Source organism: Canis lupus, chromosome 16 (genome assembly GCF_003254725.2).
Source record: "Canis lupus dingo isolate Sandy chromosome 16, ASM325472v2, whole genome shotgun sequence".
Taxonomy (NCBI): Eukaryota; Metazoa; Chordata; class Mammalia; order Carnivora; family Canidae; genus Canis; species Canis lupus.
In genome coordinates this window covers 47,123,164-47,141,590 of record NC_064258.1, presented here as the reverse complement: position 1 = coordinate 47,141,590, position 18,427 = coordinate 47,123,164, and the positions used below count along the sequence as shown (strand labels likewise).

The 18,427-nt window shown below is 47.0% G+C and overlaps 1 protein-coding gene and 1 long non-coding RNA gene across 7 annotated transcripts in view; one reads left to right on the top strand and one right to left on the bottom strand.

Moving 5' to 3' along the window:
* IRF2 (interferon regulatory factor 2) overlaps positions 1 to 8,319 on the bottom strand; it is a 79,709-nt gene extending 71,390 nt beyond the window's left edge. Inside the window, exon 1 of one of the 6 annotated variants that reach the window (XM_035700026.2) lies at positions 8,128 to 8,319. Coding sequence is in view for 2 of the 6 variants with exons in the window: in XM_025471830.3 (XP_025327615.2) it covers positions 7,685 to 7,747 (63 nt within the window). In the remaining 4 variants the exon portion in view is untranslated. Of the gene's footprint in view, positions 1 to 5,963; positions 6,264 to 6,772; positions 6,945 to 7,684; positions 7,749 to 7,813; positions 8,041 to 8,127 lie in introns of those variants that run through there. The other 5 variants (XM_025471832.3, XM_035700027.2, XM_025471830.3 and 2 more) reach the window with 5 other exon arrangements.
* A 174-nt stretch (positions 8,320 to 8,493) lies between these two features.
* Positions 8,494 to 14,967, top strand: LOC118351011 (uncharacterized). Its single transcript, XR_004805746.2, has 2 exons — positions 8,494 to 8,643; positions 9,620 to 14,967. It is a non-coding gene; the product is annotated as an uncharacterized LOC118351011 (long non-coding RNA).
* The last annotated feature ends 3,460 nt before the right edge of the window (positions 14,968 to 18,427 follow it).

The following is an 18,427-nucleotide window of genomic DNA, read 5'->3' as shown; positions in this document are numbered from 1 at the left end:
GGCCAACTGGTTACAGCCAGGACCAGGGCCCTGGGTTGGTTCCCAGGGTGCCAGGAAGACCTGTCTCTAACATGGACAGTTCAAAAGGAATGAGGCCCAGGTCTCAGGAACACCCCTAGAAAAAGCCTCACATTCCCAAGGGCTGGATGAGAACCCTGGATCCTTTCCATCCACTGTCACAGGAGCAAAGGTGGGGTTTTATTTTTTTCCTTCTCTGTTTCTCCCTTGGGTTACTCTGACGTCACCGACAGATTGTATTCCCCACACCCACGTTCCACCTGTTTTCACAGCGTCTCCTAAGGGTCTGGGAATGGGTGACCATCGCCACATTACTCAGGCTGTTGGCCTCGCCGTGATGATGGATGATAAATTCTTCTTTCCTACCACAGTATCTTGTTTCTGCGGTAATCCCGTACATAAAGATGTACCGATCAAGTGGGGTAACATCTGTGACCCTGCCACACAATGTTTGACAAGACAGCATATCCCACCATCACCAAGGAAGTGGCAAGAGCTGAACTGGGACAAGAGCATCTGTTAGCACCAGCTGCGGGGGGAAGCCCAGATTCTAGAGCCTGGCTCCATACATCAAGGCAGAAAGAACTCAAGAATGGCCACATCCACGCATGCCTGGGTGGCTCAATCATTAAGCATCTGACTCTTGATTTCAGCTCAGGTCTTGATCTCAGGGTTGCGAGTTCAAGCCCTGCATTGAGCTCCATGCTTGGGTGTAGAGCCCACTAAAAAAAAAAAAAGAAGAAGAAGAAGAAGAATGGCCACATCCAGGTACAGCACCCTCCTCAGCAATGTTCTCATCTTACATTTATCAGAGATGAGGTCAGAGGGGACGCTTCAGAGTCATCTTGAGGGTATTTTTCAGGTTATAAAAGCAACTGTACTGCTATATTAATTTGGAAAATACAAGTGTTTCGGAGTGGGGGGAGCCAAGCAGCCTCAATCCCACCATCCAAATATTTTCTGCCAGCTTTTTCTTTAATAATGGAAATATATGAACACACATACATTTTCAAAATAAGGGCACAATTAAGGACCTCTTTTTCTCCACTCAACATGTATCACAAGCACTTTTCCATCATTAGATGCAAAAGCATGAATTTTATAAGCTAGCTATCCTCATCGTCTGGCTGTACCAGAATTCACGTAAACGTGTTCCCACTGCGGGTATTTCAACTGTTTCCAAATTTTCACTCTTACAAAACCGAATTCAATAAACATCCTCGCACATAAATCTTTGTCCCATCTCTGGTTACTTCATATGGGTACGTTCCTAGAAGTAGAATTACTGGAACAGAGTTTAACAGTTTCAAGACTTTAAGTCTATAGCACCAAATTGAATTCCAGAAGGTTTATTTCAACATACAATCCCAACTGCAACACCGAGTGCTCAGTTTCAACGTCAGTGACCTACAGTCCCCAGGAACAGCATTTAGAGTTCAGCCTTAACTGGTGCCACCTGTTCTTTAGGGAAACACGGGATGGGCCCAATCTGTTTTCCTGGTTCCCAGTCACCTCCTACAGTCTGACAAAAATAAAACAGCAGCTAGGAAGACCAGCCTTGGCCTAAGAAGGCAGTTACAGTATTTCTAAAAATTTGTATCATCAGGGATCTTCCTCTCAGGGCCCATGGTTGCCTCCAAAGGCAACTGTGGACTGAGTCTGAGGTCTCGAGGGGGGTATGAATTCTTGCAACCGCAGCTCCAGCACCACGTCCAAGTGATAACTACCCACCACGGCCTGTTCACTTGTCCAGAGCCGGCTGATGCCTAGCGGTCTTCCCATCAGACTTTACCCCCCAAAGGATAAAAAGGATTATTAATTCCAAAGTTGGATGGGGAGGGTCCTCTGGTATTTCAACTTGTCCTTGAGTTACTATCCACTAACTGCAGACCTTCTCCTTGCCACCCCGAAACTCCTTCAGTGATATCTGTAACGACACAGAAAATCCACCTGCCTGATTCCCTCTTTTCTCGCTCTCCCACTCAAAAATTCAGGAGGCACTATCCCACCCTACACCATATTCTTGTTTCATCATCTCACCCCTCCCCAAAAGTGTCACCTTCCAATGCCCTCCCACTGCTATCCCAGCCATCCGGGCACCCACTAACACCCTATGCAGGTGCTAGGACACTCTCCTCACCACTCTAACTCTTCTTGTCCTGTTCAATAATTCTAGGGTAAAGAGAACAAAAAAAAGACTCTCTTCAAAAAATAACATATTAGATATTGCTTGGGAAAGAAAGCAATTTGTATGCAGTGCTTTCTCACTCAAAATGTCGACCTCGAGAAATGGGAAAAGGCAGTAGGAGTCTAGGATGATGGGGCCAGGGCAGTGTACTCTATCTATAAAACATTTCTTTGGATCCTACACACAAACCTGACATTTATAAGCTCAATAGGAACAAATTAAATTGGAAGCTCGTCTTTCCCTCGATCACACTGGGTGTGTGAGAATAGCAACAGATTGCTAAGTTTGCCTGAAAAGAAATTATTTATGAAAATTACACAGCAAGTACTTAACTCCCCAAAATATTGGTTTAATGAAAATTAGACAGAACTTTATCACACAAAATCCTAAATTATTTTGCTGAACTACATTGGCCTTGCCCTGGAGATACACATGCTCAGAATCCTTCATCAGAAGGAATCGCACAAGCCTTGTTTCTCATAAAAATAGGGACAATGAGGCATGCACATAGAGTGTGAGGCATAGGAGACATTCTTGCTAGACTCCAGTTTTCTCTTGTTTATTGAAGATGAATACTACACTGATAGAGGGGACTAGGAGCTGAAATAGAAACAAACCCATAACTCTTTATGGCCTTCCTAGACCAAGAGACATACACATAAAACAAAGTCCTTCATGCCTCTTCAGAATGGAAAATCCAAAGCAGCACAATCATAACACTAATACCAGTTTTGTATGACAAGCAAGGTCAACACGAGCAGAGCCAACTGAGAGTGACCGCGGATTCCCTATCCAAAGCCCCATCTAAAATGTGGAAAACTGGTCTGCATAGCATGGCCTCTGGGACAACGGAAAAATAAAAGATCTGGCCCTGAGAAGAGATCCTTGATTCAGTGGTTCTCCACCTTTGCTCTGGCCCACATATCTGGGGAATGGGGACCTGGGATGCCTGGTGGGGATCCGGGATGCCTGGTGGGGATCCGGGATGCCTGGTGGGGATCAGAGCCTTGCTATGGGGGTGGGGGTGGCGGTTCTTTGCGTGAAAGAGTCAAAGACTCGAGAGAAAGGTTGTAGACAGTGTTAAATCTAAAAGTTCCTTATGGCTTCTCAAAGCCACCCCGCCCCCGCTGGGGTGATTTGATACCCACATAAGCCCCATACGCCATACATAACAGAACGATGCAGCCCCATTTTACAGATGTGAAAAGCAAGGTACCAAAAGGAGAAGTGATTGGGAGAGTAAATGAAAGGGCTGAAAGTCAACTCCAGGCCTCTGGACACTTGAGTTCATGCCCCTTGAACATAGCTGGTTGTCAACAAGTATTTAATAAATTAATGATGTAAAGGTACAGTGTTTGTGTTCATTCAATAACATAACCGCCTGGGTAACTACAATGGTTCATATCCTGGGATTCTTGGCTCCCAAAGTTAACTGTGGCCATCAGGAGTCCTGGGCTAGTTTCCAACTCAGAAAGCCTAAGGAGACTATGAGTTTATCCAAAATGGGCTGCTCAGAGTCCAAAACGTCAAGTGTCTCTACTTTGGGCTGGAATGAGATCAACCAGACCTGAGGATGCTATTTCTCCCAGGTCAATCAGGAGTTCTGACTAGAAGTCTGATGCAATTCTAATAATAAAAACAGGCATCGAAGTCTTCCTAATAAGCACAATATGTTTCAGGGACAGTCTTTCAAAAGATGAAGCTTGTGTGTGTGTGTGTGTGTGTGAGGGGGGATTATTTAAAAAGGATGCTTGAAGGTAAAATGCTGGCAACTAGGGGCCTGCTGCAGGCAGCCCAAGCTATGGCTTGGCATCAGGTGCCCGAGGGCTGAATTTGCTGCTTGTATATTTCCCTTGGTATATACAAAATATTGGCTTCACATATAAATCTGGAACCTACATATAATTTATCAATCTTTGTTGGAAAAAAAAAAAATCAAGATTCATTCAACCTTCCTCACTTCCTTTCCTGCCAGGCACCTCCTTAAGAAACACCCTTTAACCCTGCCTGGGGCAAACATTATGCACCGGACATTGATCACACTCGGGACAAAAGCAGGGCACATCTAGGGCAAAAGGGCAGAAAGCCCTGATCTCCTATCCCACCTGAGAAGAACCTGGTGTCCCATACAGACAAAAAGAACGGATTTTATTAACAAAACTGACACTTCACAGCAATTTACATTATTTGCCTATAGTACCTTACGTACTCTTAAATGTTGTATTTTATAAAAATACACTATTTTTTTCACATACACAGTGCTGCACACACAGCAGTCAATAAATGAAAGTGAACCGAGTCCCCTTAATGATGCTATAGCAAAATACTAACATCAGCTAGGAGCTTATCTGTAATAACGATAATGAATTACAGAGTCTGCAGCAATGGTAAGAAAATTCAGACTAAATGACACTGAGCCTGAGAAGATTTATTTATATAAATATACAGATATATAGATATATATATCCTTGCACACACACACACACACACACACAGAAAGTATACTGGTATCACTGTTATTTCCATATCATTTGGTCTCCATGGATACCATCCAACTTCTGACAGAAAAAATTCACTGACAATATTATATTTCACTGTTAAATTCTTTGATGCTTTACATAAAATAGCTATTCTGTATTTAATTCCTTGCCGTTATCCATAATACTCTCAGAAGAAGTAAATCCCTTTTTGCTGAAAATTCTGTAAGAGAAAGTCAGTGATCAATCCATAGTCCTGATTTCCTGGCTTTTTCGCATTAATAATAGTGACAGATTTCTTAAAGTTAATGCCTTACACATTTGTAGACTGCTGTAACTTCTATAACCTTCTCCCATACACAGTCTCTCCTCTGTTCCCCAAAGCAACCCTATCAGATAGGCAGTTAAGTATTATTATCACCTTCCATAGAAGCAACCCCAGAAGGTAATCACTGTTATTTATCTTTCGGTTGCCTATCAGCTCACCGACCACAATACAATTTCCCCAGAGGGTAAGGAAGTTGTTTTCCTGTTCCGAGTAGAACCCACAGAGCCTAGCACTGTGTCTGGGTGCAGAGTGAATGTCCCAGGAATATTTATTAAATGAATAAATAAAGTCCTTCCTCTGCTTTACACCCTTTTTGGTATATAGCACAAAACAGAACCATGTCCCAGATACCCCATTTAGAGTTCTGCTCTCTATCAAAAGGAAATTGTGTGAAAATGTTCTAGAAACAACCAAGCTCGTATCTGATAATCCTAAGAATAAAAGTACAGTGTCCTTGCAAACCTGAAGCAATGGATGCACACCAAAAGTTAAGTATCCAGAGTCTCGAATCTTCCACTACTAGTTGTAAGCTTAACAGCCTTATTAACTGGCTTTGGTATATGGAATATCTGCCTAATAAAGTCTTTCAGAAGGCACAGGAAAGCCGGGCCATAGTTCATAGAGCTGTCAGTACTTAAGGACAACCATTACTTTGCCATAATTTGCTTCCAATTCAACTACAAACTCTCACTTTTGATGCCGGTGACATTTTTACAGGTAAGTCAAGTCTGAAATATGCAAAATTACCTTTTACTTTCCAAGATCAAAAGAAAAAAAAAAAAAAAAGGACAACTCCCTGAGGACGAAGTATATAAATGTTTAATATTAGGAAGCGATTACAAGTCATCACAGAACTCCTGAATCTAAAGAAGCGAAAATCTTGCTTCTTACATAACAGGCCGAGTTATAAATTATAATCGTTCACTGATTGCAGCGAAATTCCGGACTTTACCGTCTATCGATCAACAGATGTTCCAAGGTTACCCCGTAGAAATGCCCGTTTCATTTCTCAATATTCCATGTCTGAAGTCTCCTTAGAAAAGTCGAGTTTTTCCAGGACGTTCTAGGTTCCTACTTCTACCGCTGCCCCCTCCAAAAAAGGAAGCACGGGGCGCTGGGGAAACTGCTGGATCCTGGATCTGCTGGGCGCCCCGAAGTGGGGCAGGGATGGGCCCCCGGGCGCCGGGAGGCGAGCGCGCATCCAAGACCACCCGCCCTCGGAACCACGTCGGCCAGCGGCCCCTCGCTGCACCTGCCCTGAGAGCACCAAGTGCAGGCTCCTAGCCCCCCCCCCCAGCCCCCCACGCCGTGTGCAATCGGTCTGAACCCTGATAAGTGACTGCAGGCTCGACAGCAGCCTCGGTGATTCCTGAAAATCCCCAACAGGAAATGTAACCATCCTCCACCCTCCCCAGCCATTCATCAAAAGCAGACCGAGCCACTGCAACAGGGGAGGCCGGGGGGTCGGGGGGGCGCAGGAGGCGCAGGGGGCACAGGAGCGCCCGCACTTTTCCAGCTTTGGAGACACTCCGCGTCTTGGGATTCCGTGACCCTGCACGCGGAGCACTACCCACCGCCCGCACGGAGGGAGGAGGCGGAGGAGGGACGGGGCGGGCAAAATGTCCCCAAGTTGCAGAGACTGTCCTCCGGGGCTGCCGAGGAGTGCGCCCGGGCCTGCCCGTGCCAGGGGGCGCAGCTCCCGCCCCCGCCCCCGCCCCCGCCCCCGCTCCCGCTGCAACAGGGCAAGGGCGGCGAACGTACCGGGACCTGGGGCCGGGGCCGGCGCGTCCTGGCGGGGGGACCCGGTCGCATCCGCAGCCCCCCTCCTCCCCCGAACTTGCGGAGGCTCCGCGGGCCCCGCTCGGTGGCCGGGCCGGGCCGGCGGGGCGGGGAGGAAGTGGCGGCCGCGCACCAACCACGTTCGGCCGGCGGGCGAATGCCGCTCGGCGCCCAGAGCGGGGTCGGAGGGCGCGGGGCGGGCACTCGCGTCCCCACCCCGCCCCGCCCGCGCCGCGGACCCCCGGGGGACGCCCGCCCCCGCGCCTGCCAGCGGGGCGCCGCTCGCTCCCCGGAGGCTCCCCGCCCCCACCGCGCCCGCGCCGCGGCCGAGGCGGGTCGGGCCCAGCGCGCCAGGCCGGCCCGGGGGCGCCCGCGGGGACCCGGCGGCGCCGGGCGCTAGGCCGCGGCCGGGGCGGTGACCCCTCGGCGCGGCGCCCTCCCGGGACGCGCCGCCGGAGCCCCCCGCGCGCCGGGACCAGCGCGGCGACAAAGCCCCGGGGCCAGGCCGGGCGCCGGCCGGCGGGAAGGAGGGCGCGGCGTCCCCCCGCGGCGGCGGCGGCGGCGGCGGCCCAGCTCCCGGGCAGCCGGGCGCGCCGGCCAGGCCCCGCTGGCACCCGCCGCCCGCCGCCCGCCGCCCGCCGCCCAGCACCGTGCCCCGGGCCCGCCGCGGGGCGCCCCACCAAGTTTCCCCTCGCCGGGGCCCGGGGCGCGGGGCGCAGGCAGCGGGGCGCACGGCGGAGCCGCCCGGAGACCGCGAGCCCCGCTCCCCTCCTTCGGATCCCGCGGCGACGGCGTCTGTAAACACGCACACGCACACACACACACACACACGCACGCACACGAGAATTTTGTTTTAAAAGGAGGCCCGACTCCGGCGGACCTGCGCCCACACACCCAACACCTGGGGCGCAGAATCACACAGAGCAGGTCTGTGTCCATGGAGCCACCTCTCCGCATCTGCAAATCCAAAAGTGAAATTAAACCTCCACCGACCTCCTCCTCCTCCTCCTCCTCCCTCTCTACCTCCTCCTCCTCCTCCTTGCAGCCTCAGCAGCCCCAGCAGCCTCAGCAGCCCCAGCAGCAGCAGCAGAACCTGCTTCCCCTAAACATCAGACGATCCATCAGAGCGCCGACTGCTCCTCCAAAAATCAGTATTAATATTTATGAACCCCCAGCATTTTCCGGCTGCGACTGTGTCAAACCATCAGCACGCGCGCGCAACACACGCACACGCACACACACACACACACACACACACATCCCCTCCAGTGCTCAGCAAACATGCCCTCGAGAAAAACACACACGCACAGTCACAACTATTATTTGAAAAATGTTACCTCTCAGTGTGCTTTTTCACACTACCAATACAATCCCGCAAGGTTTAAGTGTTGCTAGGGTGTGTGAAATGGAAATGAAAGCCCGTCAGTTGAATAATCGCAGGAGCAAAACTAAAAGTTACTCCCCAGCTTGCCTGAGAACAGTCCAGATCGAAAGCAAAACAAGGAGAGGAAACTGCGAAGCGCAGAGGCTGGAAATCCCCCCACCCCCCGCCCTCCTCCCTGCCTGCCTCCCTCCCTCCCTCCCTCCCTCGCTGCTCGCTCCCTCCCTCGCCTCCCCCCTCCGCCCTCCCCCCTCCGCCCTCCTCCCTCCGCCCTTCCTCCCCAGTGTTTGTTTCGAGCTTGTGCAACCGGGAGGTGGAGGCGGAGGGAGGGCGCGAGCGGCCGGGCCGGGAGGTGCGGAAGTTCGCCGCGGCCGCTCATTGGCGCCCGGCGCCGCTTTCATCATTTCTCGGAAAAGTCCATTTCATTTTCGCTTCCCCACGTCGCGGCAGCGGGAGCAACAAGCGGCTGCTCGTGAGTCTGTCGTCGGCCGCCGGGACGCTCCCGCCGGCCGCGCTCAGCCTCGGGGCGCCGGGGGCGCAGGGGGCGCGGGGGGCGCGGGGGCGCGGGGGGCGCCGGCCTCCTCTCAGCCCCGAAGCTGTAGCGGCCGCTGGGCGAGGAAGGCAGGTCCCCGAGCCTCCAGCCTCGGGGCTCCCTGAAGGTTGGAGAGGGAGGAGGAGCCGGCGGCGGAGGAGGAGGGGGGCAGGGAGCCCGGGGGAGCTGGCCGTCCACCGGCCGGCGGGGCAGGTGGCAGGGGCGGGCAGCACCGCTCTGGTCCGAGGGGACAAAACCCCACTTTGTCGCGGGCCCGCCCCAGAGGGAGAGAGGGCACGGGCGCCCCGGCCAGACAGCGTGACTTAGACACCAGCTGCAAGACTGGGCCAGCCGAGGCCCTGCGACCTTAACCGGGTTGGAACCCTCATCAGTAGTTGAGGGTGTCCCCCTTGGAGGGCTGCTGCCGGCCCCGGCCCCACCTGGCGCCGCGTGGGTGGAGGGGGGACAGCGGGGGATGAGGAAGGCCTTGCCCACGCCTGCCAGGGCCGCCCCCTCCAGGCCCATGACCGCCGCCGGGGCAACAGGAGTGACTCCTCCCCGCGGGATGAGACGCGCAAGGCTGCGAGTTAATTTTGCCTCCCGACGTCTTCATCGTGGCCGGTCCAGGAGAGAGGCTTCTTCATCCTGGGACCCGGGCAGCCAGATTCCGATATGGCCTCTAACTGATTAGCTGGGCATGCCCCGGCAAGTGGCATGGCCTGAGGCCTCCGTTTTTAATGTGGTGGAATGGGGACAAATGATAGAACGCGGGTGGCCAGGTACAGCGCCTGTCGCCCTCCAGGTGTGTTAGCTCACACTGATGTAATTCATTTGGGACCTACCACCGCGGGGTCCTTTGCCAGGTAACGGTACCGGTTCTCCTCTAACTATACCTGTTTCTTCCCCCCACATGCAGCAAAATCAGCCTCCTCCCAAAGTTCTCTATCCAACCAAGAGAGGCCCTTCTCCGGAGGCCAACTATTTACACGTGAACACGTCTCTAAGAGCATAGCCCAGCATCCCTCTTTGCCACAGAAGTATTGAATTCTGTGCATTGGAAGAAGAAAAGTATCTGAGTGCGTATGTGCTGAGACAGCTGAGCGTTTAGGATTCTGTTTTGTGGCTGCGATCTCAGAACTAGATCCCACTGCACACATTGCTTCCTGTCCCCCCTCCTATGATCCTATCTGACACAGCCGCTTGCTTTCTTATTTCACAGAACATTGCCCACTCCGGGTGGTAGAGTCATTATATACAAAGTCTTTAGGGCAGTTGACACTCCCTCCACCACCTGGGGACCCAAGTTAAAAACCTAGTAGTCCTCCTTGATGTCTTCTTTCCCGCAACATACACCCAATCAGTGGCATCCGACTGACCTGTTGATGTCACTCCCAGATACGTGTGGACCCGGGCCCTTCTCCGTCTCCACTCTGCCAGCTGAGCCTGCCTCCAACCGTGCTCCTTCAGGCTAGCAGCCACACTATATGTCTAATTAAGTAGAAAATGAACTACAAGAAAAGCACGATTCCAACCCTAACTCCCTTCCAAAACTTCTCTGGAGACTTCAGAATAAAGTCTTTATTTATTTACAGAGAGAGAGAACTAGAGTGAGTACAGTGGAGGGGAGGCGGGTAGCGGGAGAGAGAGACTCTTAAGCAGGCTCCATCTCCCAACCCCGAGATCATGACCTGAGCCAAAATCAAGCATCACTTAACCGACTGAGCCACCCAGTGCCCCAGTAAGTCCATATCATTTAACAAAACCTGTAAAATCCATTATGATCTGTCACCAAGCCCTTGAGCAGCCTCATCTCATGCTGCTGGGCCCCACAGTCCTCCCTCGTCAAACACGCTGCCATTCCATTTTGTGAAACAGCCATCCTGAGGTCTGTTGTGTTGTCCTTAGCGTGGTACCCCGCACACGGGCACTCAAATACTTGTCCATTAATCGTTACCTGCCCTTATTTTTTTCTCGTGAAATATTTTAGACTTCATCAGAGTATTTTTATTGTTTAATGTATTGTGACCGATATTTATTGTGTGGAATGCAGAAAATGCAGCAAAGCTGAAAGAGGAAAATCAGCCACCTGGAATCTCACCAATCAGGAATTGGACTGTTGATATTTTTTATTTCCTTCTTTAGTTTTTCGAAAGGGCCACCTCCAGGGCCACCGATGCAATCTTTCCATATCCTGTAGTAGGGCCCGTCGGTGCTGTCTATTTTCCAGGATGTCCGTGTGACTCCCCTGTGTCCTGTTCTATTTCTCAGCTGGCTCCTCTCCTGCTGCCAGCCCCCTAAATTATGGGTTTTCCAGACATTCCATCTTAAACCCTTCCATTTTCTCATTCCACATGCCTTCTGAGTGCTCTCACTCATGCCCAAAGCTTCAGCTAGCTTTATTTGGTGATAGCCCCAAAGTCTGTAGCTCCTGAGGTCTGGACGCATTACCTCTTAGGTGTTCAACAAAGTATGCATGTCTAAAACTAAACTCATCACATCTTTCCCAACAACCTTGTATATTTGTCGCCTCGCGGACCCACCAGGAGACTGGCAGACGTCACTGACTCCTGCCTTTCCTGAGTACCCCCTGGAGCTCCATGAGGCATGCGAACTGTTTCCAATTTTTCAGGTCCCGAAACACATAAAGCACAGAATGAATTTTGCTCTGTTCCTATGACCTGGGTGACGTATCATTACAGGCCAAAAGGGTAAATACGCCCCCCAAATCCACCTGGTATTCATATACACAGTCAAGAAATATTTCTTAGCACTTCAATGAGATATATACAGTCATAAATCTCTGTGGGAAATGGATCAATATAGCAAAATAGAACCTTTTTGAAAGTCTCTGAAAAAAGTAACCTTTGCCATACCATAGAAATCTGACCAGACACCTGGTCACCTGCCATTGTTCAGACAGTCTTATATCATGAAACCAGAGTGATCTCCTGAGTGAGGCATGTTAATGTTTCACCTGCAGAATGGGACCTTCTAAAGAAAGATCTACCTGCATGCATTGGGACTATTTTCTTTTCAAGGAAGTTGAGTAAGAGCAGTGATTAGTTGGACATGTGGTGATCGGTATCTCCATGAAGGATTTCAACTAAGGAAGAAATTTAAAGATACGTTCAAGGTTAACCCCTTTCAAATGGGTTTCTCATTTATTTTGCTAACAAGAGTATTTCCTAAAATTATCATTCAAATAGCAAACATTTATTAAGTGCCCACGAATTTTTCTCAATACCGGGAATACAGCACTGATCCAAAACCATTGGAAATCTCTGTCTCCTGAGACGATTTCTCACAGTCTAAGAAGTTGGCATGTTAATTTCCATGACATCATCCCGGTCTCCCAGCCATCCCCTCCATCTGTAATCACAGCCTTTAGAAATGCACATTAAAATTAAGAATGTGCAGTCCGATGGCTCGCTCACTAAAGTGTTGAGTATTTACAGTTCTGATTAAATCAGTAGCCCCTCATCCGTCTATCAATTGATGTCTCAATCCTCTCCACCGTATCAATGATACCGTTCCATCCTGGCCACGGAGGCGCTCCTCCATGGTGCTGTAATTCAAGGGATTATAAAACCATAGAAAATGAGTATTCCACACTTGGAGGAGCAGTTGGCCAACACAGAGGCATAGACTATAGTTCTGAACTCCAAAGAATATTACACGTTGAATAAATACACAGCCAAGTTAGATTTTAGTTGAGACGGTAATACTGTAATGACATTGAGAAAGCCTTCAGAGGTCAAGGATCAGAGTCATCAAGTGGACACCTTGATGAGAAATTCTTGACTATTTCCTCATGTAATGGTTTCATCCACTTTACTAGAAACTCTAAAATGAGTTCTATTGCAGTTACTCTCTGAAAATCATGGATTTAAGTTGAGCAGTATATTGCCCAGTCCTTAGTAGTAAATATTAATTTTGTCCTGTTCCTATGAAGTAAGGGGAAAAATATACTTTAAGAAAAAAAAGATTTTTTTTTATTTATTCATGAGACACACACAGAGAGAGAGAAGCAGAGACACACAGAAGGGAGAAGCAGGCTCCATGCAGGGAGCCTGATGTGGGACTCCGTCCAGGACCCTGGGATCATGACCTGAGCCAAAGGCAGATGCTCAACCACTGAGACACCCAGGTGTCCCAGGGGAAAAAATATTCTTTAAAATTGCCAGGCTGGAGGGTGGTGGTGGGAAAAAATAATAAAATAAATAAAATAATAAAATAAATAAAATAAAATAAATAATAAAAACTTAATTAATTAAATAAAATAAAATTGCCAGGATGGGGGGCACCCGGCTGGCTTAATCAGTGGAGTGTATGACTCTTGATCTCAGGGTTGTAAGTTCAAGCCCCACATTAGATGCGGAAATTACTTAAAACGTTTTAAAGTAAATAAATAAAATTGTCAGGATATCTGTGTATGTGTGTAAGAGAGAGAGAGAGACAGGAAAAGGGGAAGAAAGATTTTTCTTGTCTAAAAGGAAGGTTTACAATTTTTGAAGACTTCCTAATTTTTTTGCTAAAATTTCTCTGTTCCATCCCAAATAGCTTTGAAATATTCATCACTTCTCCAAGGTGATAAACTATAAAGTAGTACTTTTATTTTTAAAGTCAGAAGGAAAAGGTGTCAAAAAAAAAAAAAAAAAAAGGAAAAGGCATCCACAGTTCTGTCTTGAGGTTCTTTAGAAAGAATTGCTATTAATAGTTTCAAGTATAAAAAATATTTTAAACAGGAAATAAATTTCAAAGTTTTAACGTAAATTAAGCAAACCACACGATTCCCTGGATCTGGATAGTTGAAGAATTTTTCGTTTACAGCTTCCAGTCACTGGAAGCTCCCCACTTGCCTCATATGAAGCTCGATGACATTCAGCGTGTTCTCTTTCTTCCCAAACCTCCTAGCATTCTGAATGACACACACCTTCACTTGTATTTGGAAATGTTTGGAAATTTCCCCGTCAAAAAGACAGAGGAGTGTCATGAAACAAAGGACTGAGAGCGTTTTTTAAGTCTCTGACTTCCTGGAAAAACTTCAGCTCCACTAAATCCAAAATGTGCGTGACAGTTCCTGCACACAACTCCTTTGCCTCTGATGCGAGTTGGCAGCAGTGTGCACCTCTGTAGTGTGGAGCGCTGCTAAGGTCCAGACACTCAGAGGTGCTGTGAAGGCAGTGAGAGCAAGACAGGCCCCCTCCTCCCTGGAGCTCACGTTTGAGTGGGGGCCATGTCACCAAACCAACCAATGAGACAGTGAGCAGACCTGTATTGGTGTTTTGAAGGAAATAAGAGTTTTGACTGAAAATCCTAGGTGGGATTGATCTAGGTGGTCAAGGAAGGTTCCTTGGAGAAAATGACATGGAAGCCAAGGCTTGAAGAGCAAGAGGATACTGCTCAGTTTCCTAGTGCCGCGTAACAAAGCACCGCGAACCCCAAACCCCCGGCCACTTGAACCAACAGAAATGTGTTGTCTGTCCCACAGTTATGGGAGCTGATAGTCCTAGATCACGGTGTCCCAGGGTCGGTTCCTTCTGAGGCTGAGGGAGGGATTTGCTCCATGCCTCCTGGCTTCTGGTGGTTTGCCAGGAACCTTGGGCATCCTTTGGCTTGCAGGTGATCTCATCTCTGCCTTCATTTTTTTATGGTGTTCTCTGTGGAGTGCACCTATCTCCAAACTTCTCCAGTCACTGGATTAGAGGCTCACCCACTCCAGTATCCTCTCATCTTAACCAAGGACATCTGCAAAGACTGTTTCTGCATCAGGTCACATTGGGAGATACTGAAGGTTGGGACTTCAGCGTGTGAATTTGCGGCTGGGGGGTGGGGGCTGGAGGGGGCGGGGAACACAACGCATAACAGGTACCAATTGTGTGCTAAAGCCCTGGGGGCAGAGGAAAGAGTCAGGACAAGAACCCCAAGAAGCCAAAGGGTCTGGTGAATTCTGGAATATGAGGGAAAATGTGACTTCGGAGTTGAAAATGAGGGTAAGCAGGACCCAGGCATAGGCCAATTGAGCAGACACCAGATCTAGGAGTTTGGGTTTTATTATGGGATCAATGGAAAGATTTCCACAGGTTCCATAGTTTTAAAAGGTCATCTTATAAATTTCCCAGGGGTCAGCTCAACGAGGCAATGCAAGGACATCTTAATTTGTTGGTTTCTTAGGAGAATTTACAACTGTTCCTTCATTGTCCTCTCTGCTGGTTCCATGTTGAATTTGCTGAGGAAATACAATACATGTATGATATTCTGAAACAGTTTGGTCTTTTTAATATTCATTTTTTAATTCCTCAGTTAAAATATTTATTTCCTGTTAACTTTCTGATTTTCATTTCCAGAAATGCGGTTTTTACTTCATTCTTTTTAGCCCTAAAAACACTTTCCTTAAAGAAGAAGGAAAAAGAGAAGAAATACTCAATTCTAGATTCCAAGCATTTTCCTCAGACTGTTTTGAGTGAACAGTGATCCTTTTCAGAGATTGTGTCACCACAAAATCACTGTTCATTCCAAAGTTCAGTGGCTCCAAATTATTTCAGTTTTTTGATTTCTAAAAACTTTCAATTTTTTTTCTTTCAGAAACTCCATGTGTAATAAATCGTTTCCCCAAAACTGAATTTTTGTTGGCAGAACAATCAGCATAAGTAAAACTTCATGGTTTGCCCTGAACGTTTTGTAATTTGAAAGCAAATATTGGCTTAAACAGCCCATCACGTATTTTCTCAACCTCAAGCTGTGGATCCTGGTTTCTGCATCACTCCTCTCTTGACAACCAAAAAAAGGTCGACTTTTTTCTGTGTTATGTATTGAGGTTCTGAGTAAAATTTCATTTAGGGAAACGGTGCTGCTGCTTTAAAAAAAATTTTTTTTAAGATTTTATTTATTTATTCATGAGAGCCACAGAGAGAGAGGCAGAGACACAGGCAGAAGGAGAAGCAGGCTCCCAATGGGGAGCCTGATATGGGACGCAATTCCAGGACCCCGGGATCACGACCTGAGCCAAAGGCAGATGCTCAACCACTGAGCTACCCAGGTGCCCCTCAAAGAGTTTTTTTTATTTAAAAACTAACAGCCACAAAAATTGGCTGTTAGTTTTACTTCATTTTCAGATAATTGGAGAGAAAAAAGAAAACATAACCAACTGTAAGTGGAAAACCATTAAAGATTGAAGGAGAGAAAGAAATACGGACACCAGGCGACAGGATGCAGTTGGGATCATCCACAGAGCAGAGCCGGCCACCTTAGAGGTACCCCCGTTATAAGCTCATTTGCACTTGACTTGCTCAGTTGTCTCCCATTTTGCCCAGTTTTATACCCCATCTTGATGGGAACTTCTCATCTTTTCAGTGATGCAGAACCAAAGAATCATGACCACTTGTTTTCACGTATGCAGTTGAGGCCATACATAAAAGTTGAGGTTTGGACAGACTTTTTTCCCTCATTGAGAAATTGGAGAAACATGACCCCCAACCCGTTTGTCTTTTACAGTGCTTATACATGTTTTACCACATACGCACTTTTCCTTTTGTTTGTATGTTTGCTTATGTTTAACTTGTTAAGTATGATAGGAAATATTTATACCACATTGAGGGTGAAAGGAAAATAAAGTTTTATATGTATGATGTGACCACCCCCCAAAGATGTCTTGTAAATGAGACCAAACAGAACCACATCAAAACGTGAACAGTGGCTGTCTTTGGATGATGGAACTACGGATAATTTTTTTCCTATTGAAAAGTGAACAATTTTGAAAATAGATTTTTCTTTTATTAATGTAAAACTTTAATAATTTTATAGGTGATTTCAGAAAAGTATTTCTTGATATATGATTATAGAAACTATTTGTGTAAGTTTTAGCTAGTTTTTTCCATAGAACTTCAAAAAAGAAAGCATTGATTAACATAGCTTATATCTTACACTATATTCTTTTAAGAATTTTTAAACCTATGTCTCTTTAAGTTGCATGGAAAATATTTTTTTTTCCTACAAGTGACATGTAGTTTCTCCTAATCTTTTATTTCATCAAAACATTGATCTTTTAAAACAAATTTGTATTTTTATCATAACAGTTCAAATATTGACTCTCCAAATGAACAATACAAGAACAAACTTATAAATTAATGTGTATCCAGATAAATGGCTATTAATAAGTGATACACCCCATGATCATTAATATTTAGATAACCTTTCACTTTGCTTCACATCATGGTTTAAATATGCTATTTGAAAAAATAAGAATTGGGGCACCTGGGTGGCTCAGTGGTTGAGCATCTGCCTTTGGCTCTGGTCGTGATCCAGGGGTCCTGGGATTGCATCTAGCATCAGGCTCCCCACCGGAAGCCTACTTCTCCCTCTGCCTATGTTTCTCCCTCTCTGTCTGTGTCTGTCATGAATAAATAAATAAAATCTTTTTTAAAAAAATGAAAAAGAATAACAACTAAAGAGTCTTTTCTAATTATAAATTTTCGTTTCACTTATATGCAAATTTCAGTTACTATATTCTTAGCAATCAAATTCAAATTCTTAGATCTCAAACATGAATGAGAACTCTAAGAAAAATTTCAAACTTCTATGTTAAATTTGTCCTTTTTGCATTTCGTCTTTCTGGCACTTTCATATTTAGTCATCACATTTCCTACTTTGCTTGCTCAGTTTCCACATACAACCAGATCAGCAGAAGGGGAGAGAAAACATCTCATTTGAGGAGACTGAAGGAAAGAGTCTCTCATACCTCTCTCTCTCATGTGCGCACATGCGCACACACATACACGTACACACAGTAGAAGGTTCTATGCATGCAGATGCTCTTTTGGAATTCAGAACATATTTTACCACAGAAATATAAGAAACTATAACAATGTAAGCGTATAGTTTACCTTCGGTATGAGTTAAAATAAGAATCTGTGGGCTAGCCTGGGAATCCAGTTTTACGACACCGTACACATGGGAAATTTTTATTCTGAAATCTTTTTTTTTTTTTTAATTTATTTTTTATTGGTGTTCAATTTACTAACATACAGAATAACACCCAGTGCCCGTCACCCATTCACTCCCACCCCCCGCCCTCCTCCCCTTCTACCACCCCAACAGCTGTTTTCCAAAGACATCGTTAGAGCATATTGGATTGTGTGGGTCTGGGACTGCCTGCCCTCTGCAAGGCTGTGTTCCTCTATTTGGAAGGGACAAGGAGGAAAGAGGCCTGGTTCTTGACCTCAAGGCATTTGCAGGTGACATTGGGAGACGGCTCACAATGAAATGATTATTTCAAGACAGAGGTGATTGGTGGCTCTACTCCCGGGTAATATTTTTTTTTTAAGATTTTATTTATTTATGAGAGACCTAGAGAGAGAGGCAGAGATACAGGCAGAGGGAGAAGCAGGCTCCAAGCAGGGAGCCCAACGCGGGACTCGATCCGGGAACCCCAGGATCATGACCTGAGCCAAAGGCAGCAGCCCAACCTCTGAGCCACCCAGGAGTCCCGGTAATATTTTAATATATTTATTTACCTGTTTGTTCAGCAAACAGGCTCAGTGTATTTCTTGACTCTATATTAGTTATCTCTCTTTTTGTGGTTTACATAATATTTTCTAATATAAGTATTAGATGACTATAATAGAATATCAGTAGTTACAAAATTGGGAAGCATTTGAATGTCTATCGGTGACTAAATGATTGAACAAACCGTGGTTGATCTATTCTATGGGATGTTAAGCACAAA